The sequence below is a fragment of the Microtus oregoni genome, unplaced genomic scaffold, assembly GCF_018167655.1.
Source record: "Microtus oregoni isolate MIOR12 unplaced genomic scaffold, Mior012 000018F_ref0000195, whole genome shotgun sequence".
NCBI lineage: Eukaryota > Metazoa > Chordata > Mammalia > Rodentia > Cricetidae > Microtus > Microtus oregoni.
In genome coordinates this window covers 23,020,330-23,044,084 of record NW_024543077.1, presented here as the reverse complement: position 1 = coordinate 23,044,084, position 23,755 = coordinate 23,020,330, and the positions used below count along the sequence as shown (strand labels likewise).

The 23,755-nt window shown below is 43.0% G+C and overlaps 1 protein-coding gene and 1 pseudogene across 4 annotated transcripts in view; both read left to right on the top strand.

The window, feature by feature from the left end:
• Window positions 1-14,129, top strand: part of LOC121458943 (N(6)-adenine-specific methyltransferase METTL4-like) — a 34,116-nt gene extending 19,987 nt beyond the window's left edge. For 2 of the 4 annotated variants that reach the window (XM_041668378.1, XM_041668375.1), the window contains exons 5-8: window positions 2,468-2,537; window positions 6,126-6,300; window positions 7,706-7,812; window positions 13,010-14,129. In XM_041668378.1, coding sequence (XP_041524312.1) covers window positions 2,468-2,537; window positions 6,126-6,300; window positions 7,706-7,812; window positions 13,010-13,259 — 602 coding nt within the window. In that variant the 3' untranslated portion in view covers window positions 13,260-14,129. Of the gene's footprint in view, window positions 1-2,467; window positions 2,538-6,125; window positions 6,301-7,705; window positions 7,813-8,173; window positions 8,266-13,009 lie in introns of all 4 variants that reach the window. The other 2 variants (XM_041668377.1, XM_041668376.1) reach the window with 2 other exon arrangements.
• Window positions 14,130-14,863: 734 nt separating this feature from the next.
• LOC121459117 lies at window positions 14,864-16,450 on the top strand (annotated as a pseudogene).
• Window positions 16,451-23,755: the final 7,305 nt, after the last annotated feature.

Below are 23,755 nucleotides of genomic sequence, written 5' to 3'. Positions count from 1 at the left end.
TCTTATTTCCTTGAAGCTTTTATTTAATACTCTTTCTTTATTCTATACATTTAGTGTTTTGACTAGTTTGTGGCTAGGGGACTTTCTTTAGTGTTAGGTCTTGAATGGTTTTATTCATTTCCTTCTACTGTTTGTGATTTCATAGAACTCTTTAAGGGATTTGTTTGTTTTTCTTTTAGGACCTCTATCATTTCATCATGGCTGTTTTAATGTCTTTTACATGTACTTCATCAATGTTGGAAGATTCAGAGCCTTCTGTGCTAGGGTTGCTGGGCTCTCTAGACATACTGTCCTGGCTGTTATTGATTGTGGTTTTTTTTTTTTTTTGGACTTTTCGAGACAGGGTTTCTCTGTAGCTTTTGGTTCCTGTCCTGGAACTAGCTCTTGTAGACCAGGCTGGCCTCGAACTCACAGAGATCCACCTGCCTCTGCCTCCCGAGTGCTGGGATTAAAGGCGTGCGCCACCACCGCCCGGCTATTGATTGTGTTTTTACACTGGTGTCTAGGCATCAGGGGTTGGGAACATTCTAATTCTACGTGCTGATATTTGGTCTTGTTTTTGTTGGGTTGGATGTATTGTTCCTTGGTTTCTGTCCCCCCCCCCTCCTCCTTTTTGAGAGAGTATGGTACCTGTGTGTTGCCTGGCAGTCAGGGAATTCTTCTCAGACTGGACAATCAAATTGGCATGGGTAGGAATCCAATATTGGGAGCTGACACTTGGGAATTGGGGTGGACTTGGAGCGTCCTGAGGAGGTCCACAGGAGGGAGGAAAGTGTGGTGTTTCCCCAGGTTCTGCTTAGTCCCCTGAGAATGGTGGCAAAGAGTGGGGAGAGGCCACAATAGGTAGTCTGCTGCAGAGCTGGGATGAGGCTGGGGGATTGGATGTGGAGGAGAGGAGGGAGAGAGAAGAGTTGAAGCTCATCCACTTGCTCTGGTGGCCGATCTGACTTTCTGGCCTGCTTGGCCCATGAGTTCTCAGGGAATGCCTGATGGAATTAGGGGCTGGGATAAAGCAGTGAGTGGGGGGAGGAGAGTTGAAGATCTGTGTGATCCACTGAAGATGAGAGCCGTGAGGGAGGGGGGTCTGCAGCAGGTGGTCTGCTCCAGAGCTGGGGATGAGACTGGGGGGCAGGTGAAGACCAGCAGTCAGCCTACCTGCTTCCCTCTATCCTCATTTTAATTTGTATCCTTTAGATTACCTATGAGTTTGCACATTTATCAAATATATCTATGTTATATAATTGATGGGAAAGAACAACTCCTCCTTAGAATAAATTCCAATTGGCTAACATGAATAGAATAATGGATTCAGAAAATTTCCATTTGACAAACCACTGAGTGGTAAAGTAGTGGGTGAGATGGGGAGCGAGTGTCCTCATGCTTTTAACCTATCTTGTCACAGCTAATTGTTTATGAGCAAAATAAGCTGGACAGACCCAGCAGATAGCACTTTAGCAGAGTGATGCTTTGCCCCAGTTTGACATCCTAAATCACCTGCATCTCTGGTATAGTGCCGCAGACTTACTTTGGTAACAGCCTTGCCAGAAATACAGGATCTAAATTTAGTGATGAGGAAATACCAAGCCCAAGTTAGGGACATCTGAAATAATCTGAAATAGGAGATGGGGTAACTAAAAGCAATATGTGATTCTGATTTTGGTATGGATAAGAAAGGAAAAGTCTTAAGAATTTTTTGATAACTGGAGAAGTTTTCTTACGGTTACCACATCACCTATAAAACTGAAATTTCAAAATAAAAATGTTTAAAAAAGAGAAAGTTTAAAAAGTAATGATCAGGAGGACCATTAATGAGGCTGCCCGGCTTCTAAGGGGATTTTCAAGTTCTTAGGACCTTGCTTAGTGAACTGTAACCTTCCGTAGATGACTCTGCAGAAGTCAGTGTGTACAGTTGCAATTGCTGTTGTCTCAAAGGTCCAGAGTTACGGTATCTGAATAAAAACCATAAACGCTTTTGTTGTATTCCATTGTGTTTGCGTTTATAATGAAAGACCTTCCTTGGGCTAGAGCTATAGCTCAGTTACACAGCTTGCTGAACATGCCCAATGTCTTTGGTTCAAAAAACAGTACTTTACTTTAGAAATGTATTGATTTCTTATGACCATTGTGTATGTCTGTGGCGTGTGTGGAGGTCAGAGGACAGCTCTGGGGACTCTTCTCCTCTTCTACCCTCGTGTGGGTTGGGGATCCAGCCCAGATCAGCAGAGCATCTGCTGGGTCCTCCTTAATTTTTTTGTCTTAATTTTATTTTTAGTCATTAGTGTATGTGTACACACGTGTGTGTGTGCACACGTGCTTTATTTGTTCAGTTCTTATTTCTGAAGGGTCTGGGGATTTAGCTCAGAGCTTGATTATGAGAGTGTGGGCTCTATGGCTTCTCCTCAAACCTAGTGTTTACCTCTGAAACTCATACAGAGGATGTTTTTTGAAAATGTGTCTTTGATTTCAGGTAGTAAGACGTTTGATGTCATTGTGATTGATCCACCATGGCAGAATAAATCGGTTAAAAGAAGTAACAGGTAAGTGGGGACAACGTGTTTGTTAGGTTGCTTTCTGGAAGCCACAGTTCTTTGTGCATTCTAGTTTAGTATACTGTAAACATGAGAGCAGTTATCTGAAGCTTCTGATAAAACATTCATCAAAGAATTACTTTCCTTGATTCTAGATACTTGAACTGAAACTCCTATATCTGTGGAACAGTGTCTGCTGCTGTGACTGAGGCCTGAACCATTCACGGTTCCCTCAGCAGCACTGAACGCCATCCTTTTGCCTTCTTCCCTGTCGCATTCAGAAACTTGCAGTAATGTACTAGGAGTGAATCATCTAGGTCATGTATTTTATCATAACTTAGTTTATGTCGTCTCATAAGATAATCGCAGTTGGTTCCTGGGATGGTGTTTACTCTTACTAACTGCATTGTGAATGAACTTGTACTTCTGGTGAATACTTTCACTTCTTCTCACCCTTCAGCTTCCCAGATCTCACATTCCTGCTTTGTTATAAACTTAGACTGAAGGTCTTCCTCTCAGCAATTATCTTTAGCTTACTTTTGATTTTTGTCTAGAAGGTGTGTGATAATTTTCTTTTTAAGTTGTATGAGTTGTGCAAAGAATTCATGTATCTCTTCTGAAGTGTATAGATATCTATGTTTGTTAGTGTATCTGTATCTCTATACGTGTCTATATGTTTTTGGAACCATTTGAGAATGAAATAAGAGACAGTTACTCTTAAAATTTGAAGTATATTTGAGAAAAAAAAAAAGCAGAGGTGTTGTTATATGACCACAATGCAGTTATCGTGTAGACAGCTAACATTAATATAAAACTCCTGTGGACACATTAGACATCAAGTAAACAGCTAACTTTAATATAAATCCCCTATGGACACATTAGTGTCATACGTGAATTTATTCTGATTCACCCGTTGTCCCAGATGGCCTCTGTAGCACACTGACTGTAGATCTGGCTGTACTGAGATGTGTGGCTCCTCACAACTGCCTGCAAGAGCATTAGTAAGTTTGTGAATTCTCTGACAGACTGTTGAATCTGAGATGATTTTAGAGAATGATGGTTGGTTTTAAAAGTGGGGTTAGGGGTCTGGAGAGATGGCTCAGAGGTTAAGAGCATTGCCTGCTCTTCCAAAGGTCCTGAGTTCACTTCCCAGCAACCACATGGTTGCTCACAACCATCTGTAATGAGGTCTGGTGCCCTCTTCTGGCCTTCAGGCATACACACAGACAGAACATTGTATACATAATAAATAAAAAAAAAAGTGGGGTTAGTTGTGAAGACTGCTCCTTCAAACTCTGTAGTTTGACTAGCTCTGGGAATACATTTCCATGCTCTTAGACATTTACCTGAGTCTAACGTTGCTGTGCCTTGTGATGAGTCCATCTTTAATACTCTCGGACCCCACCAAACCATTTTCTGTAGTTGCTACATCACTCTACATCTCTACCAAGAATGGCATCTCCTCATGTCTTTACCAATACTTGTTATTTATAATTCAAATTATAACTATGTTACTATGAAGCGGTATCTTATGGTTTTGATCTGCGTTTCTCTAAAGACCAACCCATACCTGACGGTTTCACATTCTTATCAGTTCTTTATGTTCTATAGAAAAGCTTCTATGTATATTTTAGGATTGCATCTTTAAAATTGTTGGTTTGTAAGAGATCTTTATATAATTTGGATGCTAGATTCTTAGAACAGCATGGCAATCCAGACTGAACACTCAACGCATGAGCCTATGGAGACATTCCAGGCTAAAATAATACTTGGGCCTGCAAGGTGGCTCACTGGGAAAATGCACTTGCTGCCAAGCCTGATGACCTGAGTTTAGTCCCTGGAATTCACATGATGCAAGGAAAGAACTGATCCCCTCAGGTTGTTCTCTGACCCCTACACACCCTAAAACAGACACATGCCAACATAATTAATGTTACGAAAAAAGCCTCATATGTCCTCCCTTTTTCCTTCTCTCTCCATCTCTTTCATTTCCTCTCTTCATTCTCTCCTCTTCTTTTCAAATAGCATAATCCAGAAGATGATGAACTACCAGGGAGGATGACAATGCAGAAGCAAGGGAACAATAATTGATATTGCAGGATGTTGGAATGTAGGAGTGAAAAGACAGAGTTGGAAGGATAAACTTCACAGATGCTGTCATATATTTTTGCAAAGAGAAGGTGTGGTGAAGTAGATAAATAAAGTGTATAAAGGAGGGAGGAGACAGTGTGGTAGCTGAAGAGGCTGGGTATGAGATAACTTCATATGCCAATGGAAATAATGGACAAGGGACCTGAGAAGAGGTAACCATGGGTAAATGAAAGAATCCATGACTGGTTTGAGAACCTGAGAATAGACTGAGCCCTTCAGTGGTCTAATTCTTTTGCCCCATGTGTTTCTTCACCTCATTTATGAGTATGAAGAAGTTGAACTGCATTGTGGCATTGGCTGTCTGTGCATGTGGTCACGCTTTGTGTGTGCTTTGCATGCACAGGGCCCTAGGTCCATCCCTCTTGTGTGCGTGTATATGTGCATGCATACATCCACATGTGTGCACAATGACAAGGCCTAGTTATGTAATTGGAATGGGTTACTGGAGGGTGAGTGCATATATTGTTTGAATAGGTGAATTAACATTTGTGTATACGTTACATGGCTTGTGATTTGAAGTTGCCCAGGGTAGTGTCAAGACTTTTCTTGTTGAGACAGAGGGATCTCAGAGCTTCAGCACACTGAATAGCGAGAGTGAGGACAAAATGTGTTCATTGAGGGAGGTTTGGGGCTAGTGTGACTGGGTGATGCTTAAAGAGAAGGGAGGTTTTGCAAAAGTTGATGGAGTCTAGAATACCAACATATTATCTCCAGTTGTCTATGGAATGCTGGAGAAAGACTTGTATTTCTTTGGATATTTGTAGAACAATTAATGTTCTGGCAAAACAAGTTGACTTTGTACTGTTAATGGTCAGGAGGTATAAGACAGTGGGCCTTTAAAATGAGTGCATGCAGAGGGAGAGAAAATGGGATGACAAGAGCATGGTGGTAGACAGGCTTGAAGCTGCACTGGGAGGGTGAGGTCGGGCAAGGTGATAGGAGATCTAGGGGTCAGCAGTGTGTGCAAGACTGAGGCTTACAGTGGGTACCGCCCCTCACTGAAGGCGGCTGGCTTCTGTATCACTGGGCTCAAAACCAGTGCTTCTTTGTACCAAGACATGTCACCATTCTGGTCACTACTTGCAAGGCTCTCTCTGATGGGGCTCCTGTGAAACACATCATGATGGAATCCAGACAATATTTGTGTAAGTCTGACTGGGAGGAAAAGCATATTACCTGTGGGAAAATTACCAAAATGTAAGTCATTTGAAAGTAATTTAAAAAACAAAAACAAACAGCCTGGCAATTTAAAACTAGTAAAATGGAAAACTCAGGGCATGTGTAAGTGCCAGTGGGTCCACCAGGTGTCAGTGTGACTCCATAGTTACCACGTGCAAGGGACCCTGGAACTGTGTATTAGTGGGGTTGGCGCCCTACAGCTCTTTTCTCTGCTTTTATTTCTTTCTTGAAGTTAATTTTCTCATGTTTTTTCCTGCTCATTTTTAGGTACAGTTGTTTATCACCGCAGCAGATAAAGCACATGCCTGTTCCTAAGCTGGCTGCTGCTGATTGTCTTATTGTTACTTGGGTGACCAACAGACAGAAGCACCTGTGTTTTGTGAAGGAGGAACTTTATCCTTCGTGGTCTGTGGAAGTCATTGCGGAATGGTACTGGGTAAAAGTGAGTTCAGAAATTAGCTCGTTTGTTAACACAGCGTCACATACTGATCATAGGAAGACACTGACTGTCCTCACTGCGTCCGCATCACTGTTGTCTTCATCAGGCTCTGATGAGAGCTTTTTATGCTTTGTGCCTGGGAGAATCTTCCTATTCTCAAGATGTTTGTTTCTTTATCCTGTGTCTTTGAAGTAGGGCCCCAAGTGGCTGGTTTTGGGAAATCAAGGAGAGATCAGAATAAAGTTATAAAAAGCTCCAGTTTGTTAAAAAAAAAAAAATTGGTGTGCATTGAATGCATGTGTATGCGTGCATGTATGTGTGCACCCATGTGATAGCTGTAGTTTAATGAACTAGCAAGAATTTGGGGACTGTCTTACCTCCACTGTCTTCTCCATTCATCAACAGCTCCATTGCCTTTGCGTGCCCCTTCTCTTCCCTCTGTGTGAGGGGCTGAGATCAGAGAACAACAAGACTATTGGAGAGTTATGCGAAGATTCGGGAACCTTTTGTTCGCTGGTTTTTTGTTTGTTGGTTTTCCCCTTGAGACAGGGTTTCCTATAATCTATACAGCCTTGAATTTGCTATGTAGCTGAGGATGATGTTGAACCATGTTGAACTCCCTTCTTTCCTGTCAGTCTGTTTTATTTTATTGTGGAGATATTAATTGCTAACCTGGAATTTATAGTGCCAAGAGCCAGTCTCGGCACCAGGCATTTTCTCCATCATCACCTGCCCCACTTTCTTCCCTACTAAACTGTGGCTCTGGCTCTCTGCCATCTTGAGTATACAAGGCTTTATTTAACTACTTAGTCAGGTGAATGTTATTTGAGTGAATTAATGACTGAATTCACAATGGCCTTGTTTCCAGGAACAAGTGATCATAAAAAGTAGAGACTGTTTATGTGAGATGATAGTACAATAATATATTTAAAATACCCATGGTATGTGAGTTTTTAAACATTCCTTATAGCTACATTGTCCACTGTGGTAAGGACACTACATATGTCCAGTGTGGTAGCCACCGTGCCATGCAGCTCTCTAGTGCTTGACTTGTGCCCTTTAAATGGAGAGGTACTGTCGAGTGGTAAATGTCTGTTGGCATGAAAGACCCACAGGGGAGGAAAAAATGTCATATCTTATGATACCCTTTACAATTGGTCACGTGTAGAAATACTGTTTCAGACATGCTAGATTGAATGCAATTAAAATCAATTACCTTGCATTCTTTTTTTTACCTCTTTCCAATGTTAATACTAGAGAATTTAAAATTATATATATGACTCACACTCGTGGCTCATACTATTTTTTTATTGGATTACACAGGAAGATTAATAACTTCTCCTTTTTTGCTGGAAACTGTATAGTGACAGTAAAAAAAAAATGGTGTTCCTTGGTTCCTTCCTTTCAGATCACCCGTTCAGGGGAGTTCGTGTTCCCATTGGATTCTCCACACAAAAAACCTTATGAGTGTCTTGTACTGGGGAGATTTCGAGAAAAAACTGCTTTAGTGTTAAGGTAAGCTAAGTGATTTTTCAAAATTATATAAATACAGACTTTTAATACGGTGATCACTGATTTTCTTAATTTTTATACTTTTGAAATCTTAAAAATGGCCTAGAGATGAAAAGTATAAGTTATATAATAAATACAAATTTCTGTTAACTTGTGTTTTATGCAGAGTATAGTAGTTAATATGAAAAATGACATTCTAAAGATGTTTGAATATTTACATTGATTTTCCTCATTGATTCTATCTTTAAATTCATTTATTAATAGAATTGATTATTATTTAAACGAGGAAAATGATGCAACTGTAGCATATAATTAAAAATGATCCTTAAAGTAATAGCTTGTCATCTTGCTCTGTTTCAATGAGGAGCCCGGATGTGAAAGTGCCCCCAGTTCCAGATCGGAAACTGATTGTCAGTGTGCCCTGCCTTCTTCACTCACACAAGCCTCCCCTTGCTGGTATGTGTCTATGAAATCTGGCTGTGAGGACTCGGAAAATATTCCCAGAGGGATTGAATTTCGTATTGGAATGGTCTGTAGGTTTGTGAGTGGGATGTTTAATATTCTGAAGCGTGTAGAAACCTTCTCATAGAATGTATGAAATAGAGCCCATGTTAGTGTGTATTACCTCAGCTGTCCTTCAGCATCATCTCCCACGGTTTCTTTACTGTCCTTGTCCCTCCAGTAGTAGCCTGGGCCGATGAAGGCTGTTGGGGTTCAGAGGATGTAGTTCAGTGAGTGGCCTTGTTTGCCCTCAGGTTTAGGATTCAGACCCAGCATAATAGAAGAGATGTCTAGGATTCCCTGAACATGGTAGTTTTATATCTCCAGAAGGCAGGCTACCATTGCAACAGGGGAAGGAAGCTGCTGAGGCTGCTGTTCCCTCAAGCTGGAGTGCTGAGCATGGTGCTCCTCGTTCAGTGTAACCGAGCAGCAAGGATCAGTGTTAGCCGTGGGCACTGGCTCACATGCGTGTGAGTCCTGGCTCTGCTGTTCTGGCAGGTTACCTCAGTCCTTTCCTTGCCACCCTCATTCCCACAGTGAGTAATGATGTCTAATACCGCAGAGTGGTAAGGAGTGATTGCATTGTTTACGGTGTATTTAAAAGGCAATAAATCCTCATTGTCTTTCAAGTGAGAGTTTAAAGACTTGCTCATGGAAGTTCTTGAAAGCCTGACTTTGATATTCCAAGTTTATTTTTTGAAAATTTCTTCAAGAAGATATTTTACTATTTTGATCATTACTACTCAAAATCTCTGGGCCGATTATCAGTTTTCCTTTTGCAGAATGTGGTTTGTGAGCCTGGAAATGAGAATATAAGAAAGCTGGGGAGATGGCGCAGTGGGTAAGAGTGCTTGCTCAGCAAGAATGAGTTCAAGTCCTCAGTATTCATGTAAAAAGGTGGGCGTGGCTGTGTTCGTGTGCCTAAAGCCCCATCAATGGGGTAGAGACAGGCGCTTCACAGAGAGCTCGCTGGCCAGCCAGTCTAGCCTGAGGTTGTGCTTCCAGTTCAATGAGAACCTGCCCCCAGGAGTAAGGCAGGGAGCCCTGAAGGAGGATATCCACTCTGACCTTGGCAAGTGCACTCTGGAATTCAGATGCTCGGTGCTTATAGTACACCTGAAAACACAGATACAAACACAGACACACAACCAACAGAAGATAGTGAACTCAGCATGTCTGTTGCCTCAAATAACTTTGCAAAGGAGTCCTTACGGTGCCTTTAATTTGAGAAATACTCAGATGTGTTTGACTATTCTTTGGCTTAGAAGGATACTCTGAAATCTCATACCTGACACTCTATAAATGCTAATGCATTAGTTTGTGACCTGGATGAAAGTGAACTCTATTGTTTCTTGAAAAAAATTATTTAATACCAGTTGTACTTGAATGAAATCTAATTCGTATACTTGAATTTTGTTTATCATTTGGTATGTACCAAAGCTTAATTTATAAGTCTTTTGTTTGAGGGTTTATAGTTTGTTATAAAAAAAAATTTACAGGGTAGAGAAATGGCTCAGCAGTTAAAAGCACTGACTGCTCTTCCAGAGGACCCGGGTTCAATTCCCAGCACCCACATGGCAGCTCACAACTGTCTGAAAATCCAGTTCCAGGGTATCTGACACCTTCACACCAATTCACATAAAATAAAGATAAATAAATCATAAAATTTTAAAAAATTACAAAAAATATCTAATATCCCAAGCCTTTTATTCTGGAATAATTTTAATTTATTTGCCATTTCTTTTCAATAGAATAAAACTACATGCAAAGATTATGCTGAAGAGAAAAGATTTAAAGACTGTGGATTAAAATCAGTCTTGTCCTTAATAGTCTATATAGTGCAGTTCTCATGTACTGCCAGTAGAGAGCAGCACAAACACTTTTTTTGTGGTTTTTCAAGACAGGGCCAAGGCACATTTAAAATTGAAAACATTTCAACTCAAAGTTGTACTTGTGGGGAAAATCTGAAGGACTCAATATAGCTAATTTCCAAGCCTTTTACATAGTCATCAATCACATCCATGAAATATGTGGTGCCTTGTTTTGAGTTCATATTAGGTTAGCGCATGCATCTTAGCTATAGAGAGGTACAAGTCAAAGCCTTCAGAAAGTAACTTGAGGATTCCGGTGGTAATTTTTTTTAAATATTTATTTATTTATTTATTATGTATACAATATTCTGTCTGTGTGTATGCCTGCAGGCCAGAAGAGGGCACCAGACCTCATTACAGATGGTTGTGAGCCACCATGTGGTTGCTGGGAATTGAACTCAGGACCTCTGGAAGAGTAGGCAATGCTCCTAACCTCTGAGCCATCTCTCCAGCTCCCGGTGGTAAATTTTACAGTGAAATCCTAACTCTGGGGTTGGCAGGATATGTGTATCTACATACACTTAGAACGTTGTCCTGTGAATCTGATGAAACTGCTTTATGTATACTCAAAACATGAACTGTTCTCTCTTGCTCCAAAACCTCAAGATATATCTTTTAAATTAAAAAAAAAATTTTACATGTGTGGGTGTTTGGTTTGCATGTTTGTGTGTACACCATATGCATCCCAGATGCCTGCAAAGGTCAGAAAAGGACATTGGATCCTCTAGAACTAGAATTATAGATGCTTCTGGACCACCATGTGGGTGCTGGGAATCAAATCCTGCTCCTCTGTAAGAGCAGCAAGTGTTTCCCCCCTTTTATTGAAAATAGATTCCCTTCTCATACAATACAGCTCAATCATAATTCCCCTCCCTCAACTACTTCCAGTTTCTCACTTCCTTGTCTCCCCCCCAGATCCACTCTTCATCAATTTCTCATCAGAAAAGAATAGACCTCCTGCAGATAACAACAAAACATGACAAAATAAAATACAACAATGCAAAGCAAAAATACCAGCATCGAAGTTGGACATAAAACCCAGCAGGAGGAAAAGAGTCCCAGGAACGGGCAAGAGACAGAGACCCTCTCATTCTCACAGTTGCGGCAAGGGCTGCTAATGGCTGAGCTTTCTCTCTGGCCCCATGATCAAGAGAACATCTTTCCCGAAAGACTGCAGAGCCTAAGTAAAACCACTGTACCTGAGCTTATGTTAACTTCTAGAAAACAGATGGGAGGGGTGGTTAGCACAATCTTAGCACTATAGCTTAGCCCATGCCAACTTCTAGAAAACAGAAGGGGAGTTAGGATTTTCTGTTAGGTCTTGGGGAAAGTTTTCTCTTTTCAGTTGCCCTGTGTTTAGTTCCATACTTTTGAAATGAATACAGTCTTTTATGTCAACATCTAGAATCTTCCCAAAGCCTAAATTTGAGTTAGTCAATTGCAGGCAATAACAGCTTTTTTTTTTTTTTTTTTTTTTTTTTTTTTTGAGACAGGGTTTCTCTGTAGCTTTGGTGCCCGTCCTGGAACTAGTTCTCGTAGACCAGGCTGGCCTCGAACTCCTAGAGATCCGCCTGCCTTTGCCTCCACCACCCGGCCAATAACAGCTTTTAATTTCTCTTTGATTTTTGGTAAGTAAGAATATTACTCTTGGACAAAGAACAATCTGAAACTCAAAATGTTTTTAAAAATAATGTAATAGCTTTGTTATTTGAGAGTTTCATATAATATATTTTGACCATTTTCACTTCCTCTCCCCAAGCTCCTCCCAGATCCACTCTGCTGTATTGTGTTTCTAACTTTACAATTGTTATCTCTTAAACCTTCAGTTATTCCCAAGGAAGTCTAAGGATGGAGGTGTAGCTCAGAAATGGAGTCCCTGCTGAGCATGTACAGCCCTGGGCTGGATCCTTATTTCCAAGGAAAACCAAACAATCCTGAAGAAGCCTTGTTTGTCGTTTTTCTAAGGCCAAACTAACATGGCAACTGTGCACTGTATTCTGCTTCCTAAAGTACTTTCTTCTTGGAACTACTTTTATACCCATTCCTGTTATGTGGTTAATAGAGCAACCAGAACCCGATCAGGGTTAGAATGATTCTTTTGTCCTCGAAGGGAATGTGCGCTTTTTAAAAACAAGTTGCCGTGGTTTTCCTTTCTCTCAGGCAGTGCAGACCACATTTACTTAACTAATCTAAATGAAGTGTCTTCTCTGTAAAAAAGATGATTTCCAGTGTTGTAGTTATGAATATATAAATAAGGGCTCCTTAACTGGAAATAGCATGGTGAAATTTAGGCAAAGAACTATAGTGTGGGAGTATCTTAGAACATGCAAGTTCCAGTCAAGAGGCGTAGTTACAACTGTTAAAATCTTCTGTCTTTATAAAACTCTTTTCTTAATTATTTCACTAAAGTATTTACTAAAGCTAGACTTATAGTTCATTTTCAGTTTCAAGCAGGTTGTCTTTATATTGATTCTACAGTTTTTTGAATTCATGGATTAAACAATAAAGTAAATTAGTTCTCAGGAGAGGTGTGAGCATTATTGGAAAACTGGAAAGGCGTGTGTGGACGTGAACGCCTCGCTTCTTGTCTGTAAATGCATTGCAGTGAATCAGAACTAGTGCGGTTGCAGCGGTGCTGCTCCCAAGCCTGCAGGTGCTTCCTCCTTTGCATTCCTGACAAGAATGGCAGAACCGACCATGCCATGCTCGACTCTAATTTGCTGTCCATCTTAAAAGCTGAAATATCTGCCTCTTCTATTTTTCTCTGCTTTTAAAAAGTAAACTGATTTCTTCCTTACTGCTGATTTTTTTCTTTTCTTTTTGTACAGAAGTACTGAAAGACTACATCAAGCCAGGCGGGCAGTGTTTGGAACTGTTTGCTCGGAATTTACAGCCAGGCTGGATGAGTTGGGGCAACGAAGTCCTCAAGTTTCAGCACGTGGATTATTTCATTGCTCTGGAGTCTGGACACTGACTTTAAAATTGTGCTGCCTTTACCCAGCTCCTTCAGACTCATGTCTCCTTGGACCAGCCAGTGCGTGCAGACATATCAATTTTTATACTAATCAGTGTGCTTAGAAATGCGCTTTCCAACAAAGGGCCATCCTTTCTGTAATTTTGAGATGAATTCTACTTCAGTTGCACTGATATCCCACACCATCCTAGATTCTCTACAATTAAAGAGGTAAGCAATTGGTAGAAAGACCTGCTTCTGCTGCTGAATGAATTCGGAAAGCATGTACTGTGGACTCCAGGTCGTGGACTTGCCTATGGAGATTGTTTATTTGGTGGTATTAAAAAATAAATGGAAAGCTGGGTGGTGGTGGCGCACGCCTTTAATCCCAGCACTCGGGAGGCAGAGGCAGGCAGATCTCTGTGAGTTCGAGGCCAGCCTGGTCTACAAGAGCTAGTTCCAGGACAGGAACCAAAAGCTACGGAGAAACCCTGTCTCGAAAAATCCAAATAAATAAATAAATAAATAAATAAATGGAAGCCTTATTCCAGAAAGAATCAGAAAATATTACCGGAGTCCAGATGTCTGCATGTGTTTAAACATCAGAAACCCCAGCTTCCTTGGAGCTGTGTCTTTGGGTGGCATCAATTTGCAGTACCCAGTGGTGGCAATTTAACTGGGAAGGGCCATGCGCTCTCCAGTCTCCCAGTGTGCAGCTTCTGCCATGCTGCTTCTTTGTGTTATTTCTGTGGCTCCTGTCTGGTCTGAATTTGCAGCCTCTGCTATATCAGAAAAAGTGCTGGCTAGGTAGTTGGTGTATGTATGTGTTGATCAATTTGGGAATGTTTCCATTGCGTTTAGGGTCACTGTTTAAGCATGTCTTTATTTTGCCTTTTTCTAGAAGACAACTTAAAGATGTTTCTTATAGGAGTCAAGAGGTAAACACTGCTTATAGTTGTGAAAAGCTGTTTAGACTGTAGATTTTTACACAAATAAATATTTTTCTACCAAGGTGTTTTCCTTTTTCTCATTTTCTCTTTCTCTCTTTCTTTCTTTCTTTCTTTTTTCCTTTAGTGCTAAGGACTGAATCCAGGAATTAACTTACAATAGGCAGGCATTGTGCCATTGAGCTAAACCTCTAAACTAAATGTCTTTGTCTGTCTGTCTGTCTGTCTTTATTTATTTTGGGTGTTCAAGATAGGGTTCCTCTGGGTAACAGCTCTGACTGTTCTGGAACTCATTCTGTAGACCAGGCTTGCCTCAAATTTACAGAGATCCATCTGCTCTGCCTCCCAAGTGCTGGGATTAAAGGTGTATGGCGTTGGAGCACCTTCTGCTCCTTCAGCCAGTAGCCTTTAAGATACCAGACCACTTGGGCGTGGTCTCTTGTACTGTAAAAGCAGCAGTAAACATGCCTGGCCTGGCCTGCTTCTGGCTGCTAGACTTCCTGTTCAAGCAGAGGACTGATGTGACTTCCTGGTCCTTCAGTCTCTCAGGCAGGCCAAGGAACAGACACATTCCTCGGCCACAGCCTGAGGGCTTCAACAGCCAGCACAGCACTAGCTAAGCTGCTTGGCAGTTTAAGGTTTCGTCCATGCAGACAGAAAGGGTTACAGATAGGCAGTAAAGGAGGTTCAGACAAAAAAAAAAAAAAAAAAAAAAAAAAAAAAACAGGCTATGGTGGCTGAGGAGGCTGAGCAGCTGCGGCACCCGGGCAATTCCTGCTACTATGGAAATGACTGCAGGGGCAACAACCACCTTTCCTATGAGCAACCATACCAGGGAGAGAGTGACTGTGGCCAAGCTCATACTGGAGAATTTTTACAGCAACCTGATTTTGCAGCATGAAGAGAGAGAAACCAGAAGAAATTAGAAGTGGCCATGGAAGAAGAAGGATTGGCAGATGAGGAGAAAAAGTTACGCCGATCACAACATGCTCGTAAAGAAACAGTTCTTAAGCCTCAAGGGGACCAGACTTGGCCTGGATGACTTTGAGTCTCTGAAGGTGATCGGGAGAGGAGCTTTTGGAGAGGTGCGGCTGGTCCAGAAGAAAGACATAGGGCACATCTATGCCATGAAGATCTGGAGGAGAGCCGACATGCTGGAGAAAGAGCAGGTGGCTCATATTCGAGCAGAAAGAGACATTTTTGGTGGAAGCAGACGGTGCCTGGGTGGTGAAGATGTTCTACAGTTTTCAGGACAAGCGGAATCTCTGTCTGATCATGGAACTTCTTCCTGGAGGTGACGTGATGGCATGGCTGATGAAAAAGGACACCTTGACAGAAGAGCAGACGCAGTTCTACATCTCAGAGACTGTCTTGGCGATTGATGCAACCCACCAGCTGGGCTTCATCCACCGGGACATGAAGCCAGACAACCTTTCACTGGATGCCAAGGGACATGTCAAATTGCCTGATTTTGGTTTGTGCACGGGGTTAAAGAAAACGCACAGGACTGAATTTTATAGAAACCTCTCACACAACCCACCAAGCGACTTCTTGTTCCACAACATGAACTCGAAGCGGAAAGCAGAGACGTGGAAAAAGAACAGGCGGCAGCTGTTGGAACACCAGACTACATTGTTCCAGCAGTCTTCATGCAGACTTGCTGCAACAAATTGTGTGACTACTGGTGGTCCTTGGGAGTGATCATGTATGAAATGCTAATAGGCTTCCCACCTTTCTGCTCTGAGACACCTCAGGAGACACACAGAAAAGTTAGGAGCTGGAAGGAGACACTGGCGTTTCCTCCAGAAGTGCCCGTCTTTGAGAAAGCCAAGGACTTGAAGGACTTGATTCTCAGATTTTGTACTGATTTTGTATGGAATTTTTTTTTTTTTTGATTTTCGAGACAGGGTTTCTCCGTAGCTTTTGGTTCCTGTCCTGGAACTAGCTCTTTTAGACCAGGCTGGCCTCGAACTCACAGAGATCCGCCTGCCTCTGCCTCCCTAGTGCTGGGACTAAAGGCGTGCGCCACCACCGCCCAGCTTTTGTACTGATTTTGAAAACAGAATTGGGAACAGTGGTGTGGAAGAGATCAAATGTCACCCCTTCTTTGAGGGGGTAGAGAGGGTGGAGGAGTGGGGTGGGGGGATATCAGGGAAAGGCCGGCAGCCATCCCGATAGAAATCAAGAGTATCGACGACACCTCCAACTTCGATGACTTCCCTGAGTCTGAGATCTTACAGCCGGTGCCGAATACCACAGAGCCCGACTACAAATCCAAAGACTGGGTTTTTCTCAATTACACCTAGAAAAGGTTTGAAGGGCTGATTCAGCGTGGCTCCATCCCCACGTACATGAAAGCTGGGAAATAATGAGTGATGAACGCAGTCCCACAGCCGAGAACTCAGGTAGCTGCCTCTGCAGGCTGGCGGCGTCAGCACCAGACACTCACCAGCCCGAGGAACTTCTACAGGGTCGGATTCTGAGACTGCTATAGGAATCACTCGGTTTTGTTTTTTTTTAATACTTTATTATTTGTACTAACTTTGTTATTCAAAGGTACTGGAACAAGGAACGGACATTCCCTTCTAACTGCACGGCCTATGTGCATGTTGAGGTCCATCCTGTTCCCTCCTAACTGCACGGCCTATGTGCAGGTCCATCCTGCCCCGTGCTGAGCTCCCAACTACAACACTAATCCATCCAGAGCTGTGTAGCACTGACCGCTGCGGCAGCTGGAGGTCACTCTCGGTGTCCCTGCTTCACTGCAAAGCGCCTGGGTCTTGAATCAGTAAAAGGAAAAAGCCATCTGGCCGGGTGATGGTGGTGTACACCTTTAATCCCAGCACTCAGGAGGCAGAGGCAGGGGGATCTTTGTGAGTTCGAGACCAGCCTGGTCTACAGAGCTAGTTCCAGGACAGGCTCCAAAACCACAGAGAAACCCTGTCTAGAAAAACCAACCAACCAAACAAACAAACAAACAAAAAAAACCCGAAAAAGTCATCTGTAGCTGCTGCTAGAACATTCGCCCTGCTGGTTTGGACAGCATAGCCTCTAGGTAAAGACAGTTTCTGTGCTGGTCCTAAGGAACTGAAAAAGACACTGAGTTCAGCACGAGGATTTCCTCTCAGATGCTCACAAAGATTCTGGGCAGGGAAGGCGAGCTTCTGTCAGGGTGAGGATGCGTCTCACCTCCCTCAGCATCTGCTGAGAAGTGGTAGGGAGACACACACAGGGAGACACTTGAGCAAATGTCAGTTACTTTTCTTGTGACACGGGACTTCTTTTTTAATAAGAGGACAGTAATTATTTTAACAGAAATGATCATAAAAGCTGCTTGTAGAACCTAGTGTATTTTTATTAAACTGTTTTTCTAAATGTCAAAAAAAAATTGTTCCCCCAAATAAATAAATAAATAAGCCTGATAGGGAAGAACTTAGGTAGGTGGAGAAGACAGAACACAATGCTGGGAGGAGGAAGGGCTGAGGAAGAGAGAGCTGCCATGGAGCCTCCAGAGTCAGACATACTGAATCTTTCCTGATAAGCCACTGCCACGTGGCGACACACAGATTAATAGAAATGGGTTAAATCAAGATGTGAGAGTTAGCCAATAAGAGGTTAGAGCTAATGGGCCAAGCAGTGATTTTAATAATATAGTTTGTGTGGTTTCCAGGGCTGAGCAGCTGGGAACCAACAAGTGGCCCTCTCACAACACAGATTGTTGTGTCTCAAATGATAGAACTCAGTTCCTAAGCCCAGACCATCAATCCTCTGAAGCAGATTCGCCAAGGAACTGGCAGACCATCGTCCACTAGATGGCAGTGTAGGGCAGAAGTGAGAGGAACGTGGTGCACGCTGCCGAGAATTTTAAGATCCTGGGCAGCCCAAGGACGCTAGTCACCATACAATGTTCCCAGCATGCTATTGTATTTTCTTGTGCTGTCCCTGGATGGTTACTTCATTCTTGCCAATAGGCTGGCTTTTACAATTGGTAAATATTCTCTTTCTTCTGCACTGCTGTTGTCCAGGGAAGCCTCTACCAGCAGCCTTTCCTCTCTGCCTGGCTTCTTCCATCCGGTACTAATAAAGAAATGCCCTGGTTCTTTGACGTCATTTTCCTCTGTCAGCAACTTCTTTGTTTCTTACTTGTGTCGCTCGCCGTAAAGACACAGGAAATACTTGGCAGGGATTTTGGGTTTTACTGCTCAATTATAAGGACAGACCTCACAAATTACACAGCTGTCTCTGGAGCGGCTCTCCAATGATGAGTCGCAAGTGATCCCAAACAAAACATTAAACTTCGTGTAATGTCATCTTTTGAAATAATAACATATGGAAACACTTAAAATCCCACAGAATTTCTACTATCCATAAAACTTACTCATATTTGCTTGGAAGCCATTACTTCTGTTTAATTTGTATTCAGTGCCTTGCACGGAACCCAGAACCCCATGCATGATAGGGGACACTCTATCCCTGCACACTCCCAGCTCGGTCATCGTTTGTGAAGTAGGCAGAAAGGAACTTCCGAATCCTTTTTCCTTTGCTATTTATATTCTTATATGTCACATGAATTTTGCAAACATATTAGCCTGGCAAACAGAAGAATAAAAACGTTTGCTATAGAATGGTGTGTCACTGAGGGAAAACATGGGTTTGAGTCCGGCACAGTCCGAAGAGTCCTTCCTAGCAGGAACACTGCGTACTCCTGCCAATTAAGTGCTGTGCACACTGTTCTCGAACGCTGGGTTTAGAAACAGTGTTTCTAGATCTGAATCCTTTTTAAATCATATTTCTATGGTATAATTAAGTATTCTACTTAAAATGGGAAGAATACCTAAACTGAACAGGCCATTCATTATTCTAACTGCAAAAGCGGTTCTGCTGTCAAATGCTTCCTGATGCTGCAATAGAGCGTGTCCAAGGGGCAGCATGCGGTCCTTTGCATTTCTCCACTTTTCACTCCCAGGGACTGTGAGGTGGGTACCAACAAATTCCATCATTTGTAGATTTCACCATAGGTACATAAGAATTCTAAGACAAAAAATTTGGCGTGTGCAATGCTACGTTTAAGGAATTACAGAGACAGGGAAAGGCCAACCTTCTGCTTGTCGGTTCAGGTTCCTGTGCACAGACGTTCCCGACGGGCCGCTGAGAAGAAGCCGGTCTCCTCAGCGGGCTGTTCAGGAACTGGATGCTCCTTTTTGCTTTTGATTTTTCTGCGGGTAAGAATGAACAGGGGCAAGAAGAAGGGGAGCATAGGACAAGAATCCTCCAGAACAGGCCTTGTGGTTATGTTCTCTTCCCACTAGTCAATGTATTCTTTACAGCTGCCCTGTGAGGCACAAATGGGATTTATTTGGGGTATAACGGTGTTTTGCCAGCATGGATGTCTGTGTACCACCCCAGTGCCTGGTTACTGAGGAGGCTAGAAGTCGGTAGTGGACCCTCTATAACTGAAGTTTCAAGGGGTTGTGAGCTGCCATGCGGGAGCTGGCAATCAAACCTGGGTCTCTGCAAGTGAGCTAAACCACTGCACTGTCTTGCATGTACATGTGCCAACATGTGTATGATCTCATTAAGGCTAATCCCTAATGTTGTGTTAACTTGTGGGCTGTCAGATGGCATTTTGATTATGTGTTTTCCTGCATCATGCCCAAGAGTTCATCCAGCTGATAAAAATGGTGGCCCCTAGTGATCTCCAGGGAAGGACATGGGAAGCCTGAGTTCTAACCGTGCTACTCAGATTGGCATAAAATCTAAAATGTCTGAAGTGCTTATTTCTACAAAAGTCCACTTAGTATTTTCCTCTTTAAAAGCGTTACTTTTAGGGCTGGAGAGATGGCTCAGAGGTTAAGAGCACTGACTGTTCTTCCAGAGGTCCTGAGTTCAATTCCCAGCAACCACATGGTGGCTGGCTCACAGCCATCTATACTGAGATCTGGTGCCCTCTTCTGGTATGCAAGCATACATGGAAGGAATGTTGTATACATAATAAATAAATCTTTAAAACAAACAAACAAACAAACAAAAGTGTTACTTTTAGCTCTCTGTGTCTGTGTGTGAGGGCGCCTGTGCTTGTGTGCGCCCAAACCTGAGCTCCGCCATGTGGATGCAGTTACCTATCATGGCCAGAAGAGGGTGCTGGAACACCACCGAGCTGCATCTACAGCTGACTGAGTCTCTAGACTGATAGGATCCAGTCTGCATGAACACTCCATGCTCTTACCCACTAAGTTCTACTCAAGACCACCACACACACACACACACCCGTCTCCGCTCTACTTCAGAGTGGTTATTTTTGAACTGCTGTTGACGGAGGGCAGGGCTGTGTCAGGAAGTTCTTCCCAAGCAGAACTCTTTAGGTTCTAACTGAACACTGAGTAGATCTTTACATGGGAAGACGGCAGGAAGCCTTCCAGGAACAGAGGCTGCTCTTGTAAACGGCGCTAAGACAGGGATGTGGTCAGTTTCCAGGAAATGAATTCTCTCATGTACAGAGCAGAGTGGGCTAAGGGAAGTGAGACGAAAGGAGGGCAGGGAGGCAGGCATGGGTCCCGACCGCCTGTTCTGAGCATGTGCGAATTTCCATCCATCACAGCACTGGTCATTGTTGTATGACAACTCACAGAATTTCTCCTGTGGCTAAGTGGGTTTATTCCTGAATGTTAAGACTGTGAATCCAGGACCACAGGAGACAACTGTGATCCCCACGACCAAGGACAACCTGGCCTAGACTCTTCCCCAAGCTCACCCGACTCTTGCCAGAGAAACAACAGTACCCGCCATGTTCAAGCCAGACACTGTGCCAGGAGCAAGAGCCAAAGCTGCCTGTCAGCCAGGGCCCTGCCTTGCCATCCTACATAACAGTTATCACCCTCATTGGCATGGGGTCTTACTTAGGAGACTGATTTTAAAGTAAGATTTTTTTTTTTTTATAGTATGTTCGTCTGTGGTCTATTTGGGTAGTGTCCATGGATGCCATAAGAAGGCACTGGATCCCCTGGAACTGGATTTACAGATGGCTGTAAACCAACAGGAGGTCCTCTGGAAGAGTAGCCAGCGGCCTAACCCCTGACCCATCTCTCCAGTCATCCAGTGTAGTCTTAATGAGTGACCTCAACTGGAGCTAGAGACTGTTAGTCACCATGTGGTTACAGGGAACCAAACCAGGTCCTCTGCAATGCAATGAGAGCTCTTACCCATGAGGTCATCTCTCCAGCTCCCAAAGTTTAATAAAATATTTTGTGTATGTATATATGTTGACTGTTTTCCTCCTTGTATATCACTATTGTAATGGTTAAAATCTAGTTCCATCTTAAACTGAATTTTCTTTTTTTTATTAATTTTTTTAAATAATTTATTTAACTTTATTTTATGTGGATTGGTGTGAAGGTATCAGATCCCCAGAAACTGGAGTTACAGACAGTTGTTAGCTGCCGTGTGGGTGCTGGGAATTGAACCCAGGTCCTCTGGAAGAGCAGTCAGTGTTCTTAACCACTGAGCCATCTCTCCAGCCCCTTAATTTTTTTGAAAAACTATCTTTTCTGATTTTGTATACTAATCCCAGTTTCCACTCCCTCCCCTCCTCCCACTCCCCATTCACTCCTCAGAGAGAGTAAGGCTTCCCATGGGGAGTCAACAAAGTGTTGCACAAGGCTCTCCCCCCTATACCTAGGCTGGGCAAGGTTTCCCTCCAAAGAGAATGGGCTTAAAAATGCCAGTACAAATAATAGGGATAAATCCTGGTCCCACTGTCAGTGGCCCCACAGTCTGCCCCAGTCACACAACTGTCACTCACATTCAGAGGGCCTAGTTTGGTCCTATGTTGGTTCCCCGCTGTTAGGCCAGAGTCAGTGAGCTCTCATTAGCTATTTCAATGGGTATTCCCATCATGGTCTTGATCCCTTTGCTCATATTATTGGTCTTCCCTCTCTTTGACTGGACTTAGGGTAAACTGATTTTTAAACTAACTTACTGTGTAAAAAACAAACAAGAAAAACCCTAGGAGTTAGTAGGGCCCCATGCTTAGCCTAGGGATTATTAACCACAGGATGACTGGACCATACCCAAAAGTCATTCTCATCAGCTGCTGAGTCTTGACAACAATCTAAAGGGCTGACTGGTCTCAGAGCCCCAGGCTCATCTCCCAAAATGTTCCTCTTTCTCTTGTTGTGTGATTTTATCCCAAAATACTAACCAAGTGCTCATTCTGCTTCTGTGATCTCACTTAAATGCTGCTTGCTAAGAAAAACAAAACAAACAAAACCCATGATAATGCCTCACATAGGAAGACATCCCCAGAATTGAGACAGTTGTGCGCTGTGCCTTTAGAAACTGCAGCCTGCATCTTTCCCTCGTGCAGCAGCCCCAGCCTGGCAGAGGAGTGTTGTGGCAACACTGCTAGGAAGGAGACTTCTGTAGTCTTTTCAATTTAAAGTTTGTGGTGTTCTTTCTCTGGTGGCCTCCAACTACAACACTCTATCTACCCTCCTTTTCCTCCCTGTGGTCCCCACTGTCTCCACAGACAGTGTTACTTCAGCACTGTGTCATGTATGTAGAGCTTTCGTGTATGTATATAGAATCCAGGACTGCAGCTGGCTTAATCACATAATGGGATCTTTCTCAGCTGGGTTCATTCTCCTGAAAACGACATACTTCTAATCCCATCTTGTATGGACAGCACCTTTTCTTTGTCCAAGCCTCTGTCCAGGGCTGTCTTGTTTACTAATTGGCTTTTGTACTTAGTGCTGCAGTGACCATGGGTGTAAAGTACCTCTGTGTATCATAGGGTCCTCTGCCTGATTATTCCGGCGGAGCATAGCTGGGTCATATGGATGATTTATTTCCCATGTGTTTTGTTTTGAGAAATGTGTGTACGGACTCTCACAGTGGCTAGACCAGGTTACAGTCCCATTAGCACTGTGTAAGGGCCCCTGTTGTCCACATCCTTGCCAGTATTAGCTGCTTTCTTTTCTTTTAAAAGCTAATTTTAATTCTCTGAGAATTTCAGATGATGTATTTCGACCATATTCATCACCCTCTCCACCAAATACTCCCATTATGTTTAAAGTTTAAACTCCTTATGCTTGAGAGACGAAAAGCAAAGATGCTGTTAGCATGCAAGCCCCTAGGTTGTTCAAGCTGTACCCTAGCAGCACACTTCACTAAACTATTTCTGAAATCCGCTGACCTTGTCCATTTCACTGGTATTGCAAGATAACAGATGAGAAGGCCAACTGCTATTTCTGCTTCGTAGTCAAGCTTGCTTCCAGCTCAACAAGCTGACCAGGACAACTGCAGGGCATAGATGTTAAGATAGGATTCCCCTACATTCAGACAGGTGTGAGTTAACTCCACCCCCCAAATCAGTCCTTTGTGGTTTCTTTCCTTTATAAAACCTGGGCTAATGTGGTTAAATGCTGCATTTTCGAAGCCCTCTCAGATGCAGTCCTGGTGCCTTTAAGAATCTAAATAAATGTCTCTTCATAGTAAATCTCACTGTCAGACAGGTGAACGTGCCTGAATGGCCCCAGACACAACCACCCTCCTTACCGCCCCATAATCACTCTTTCTATCCTCCCTTGCCTTCCCACCTGTTGTGTGACTAGTCCATTCCCTGGAAGATGTAACATACATGGCTCCTCACACCAGACAGGAATCCCATGAGGGACCAA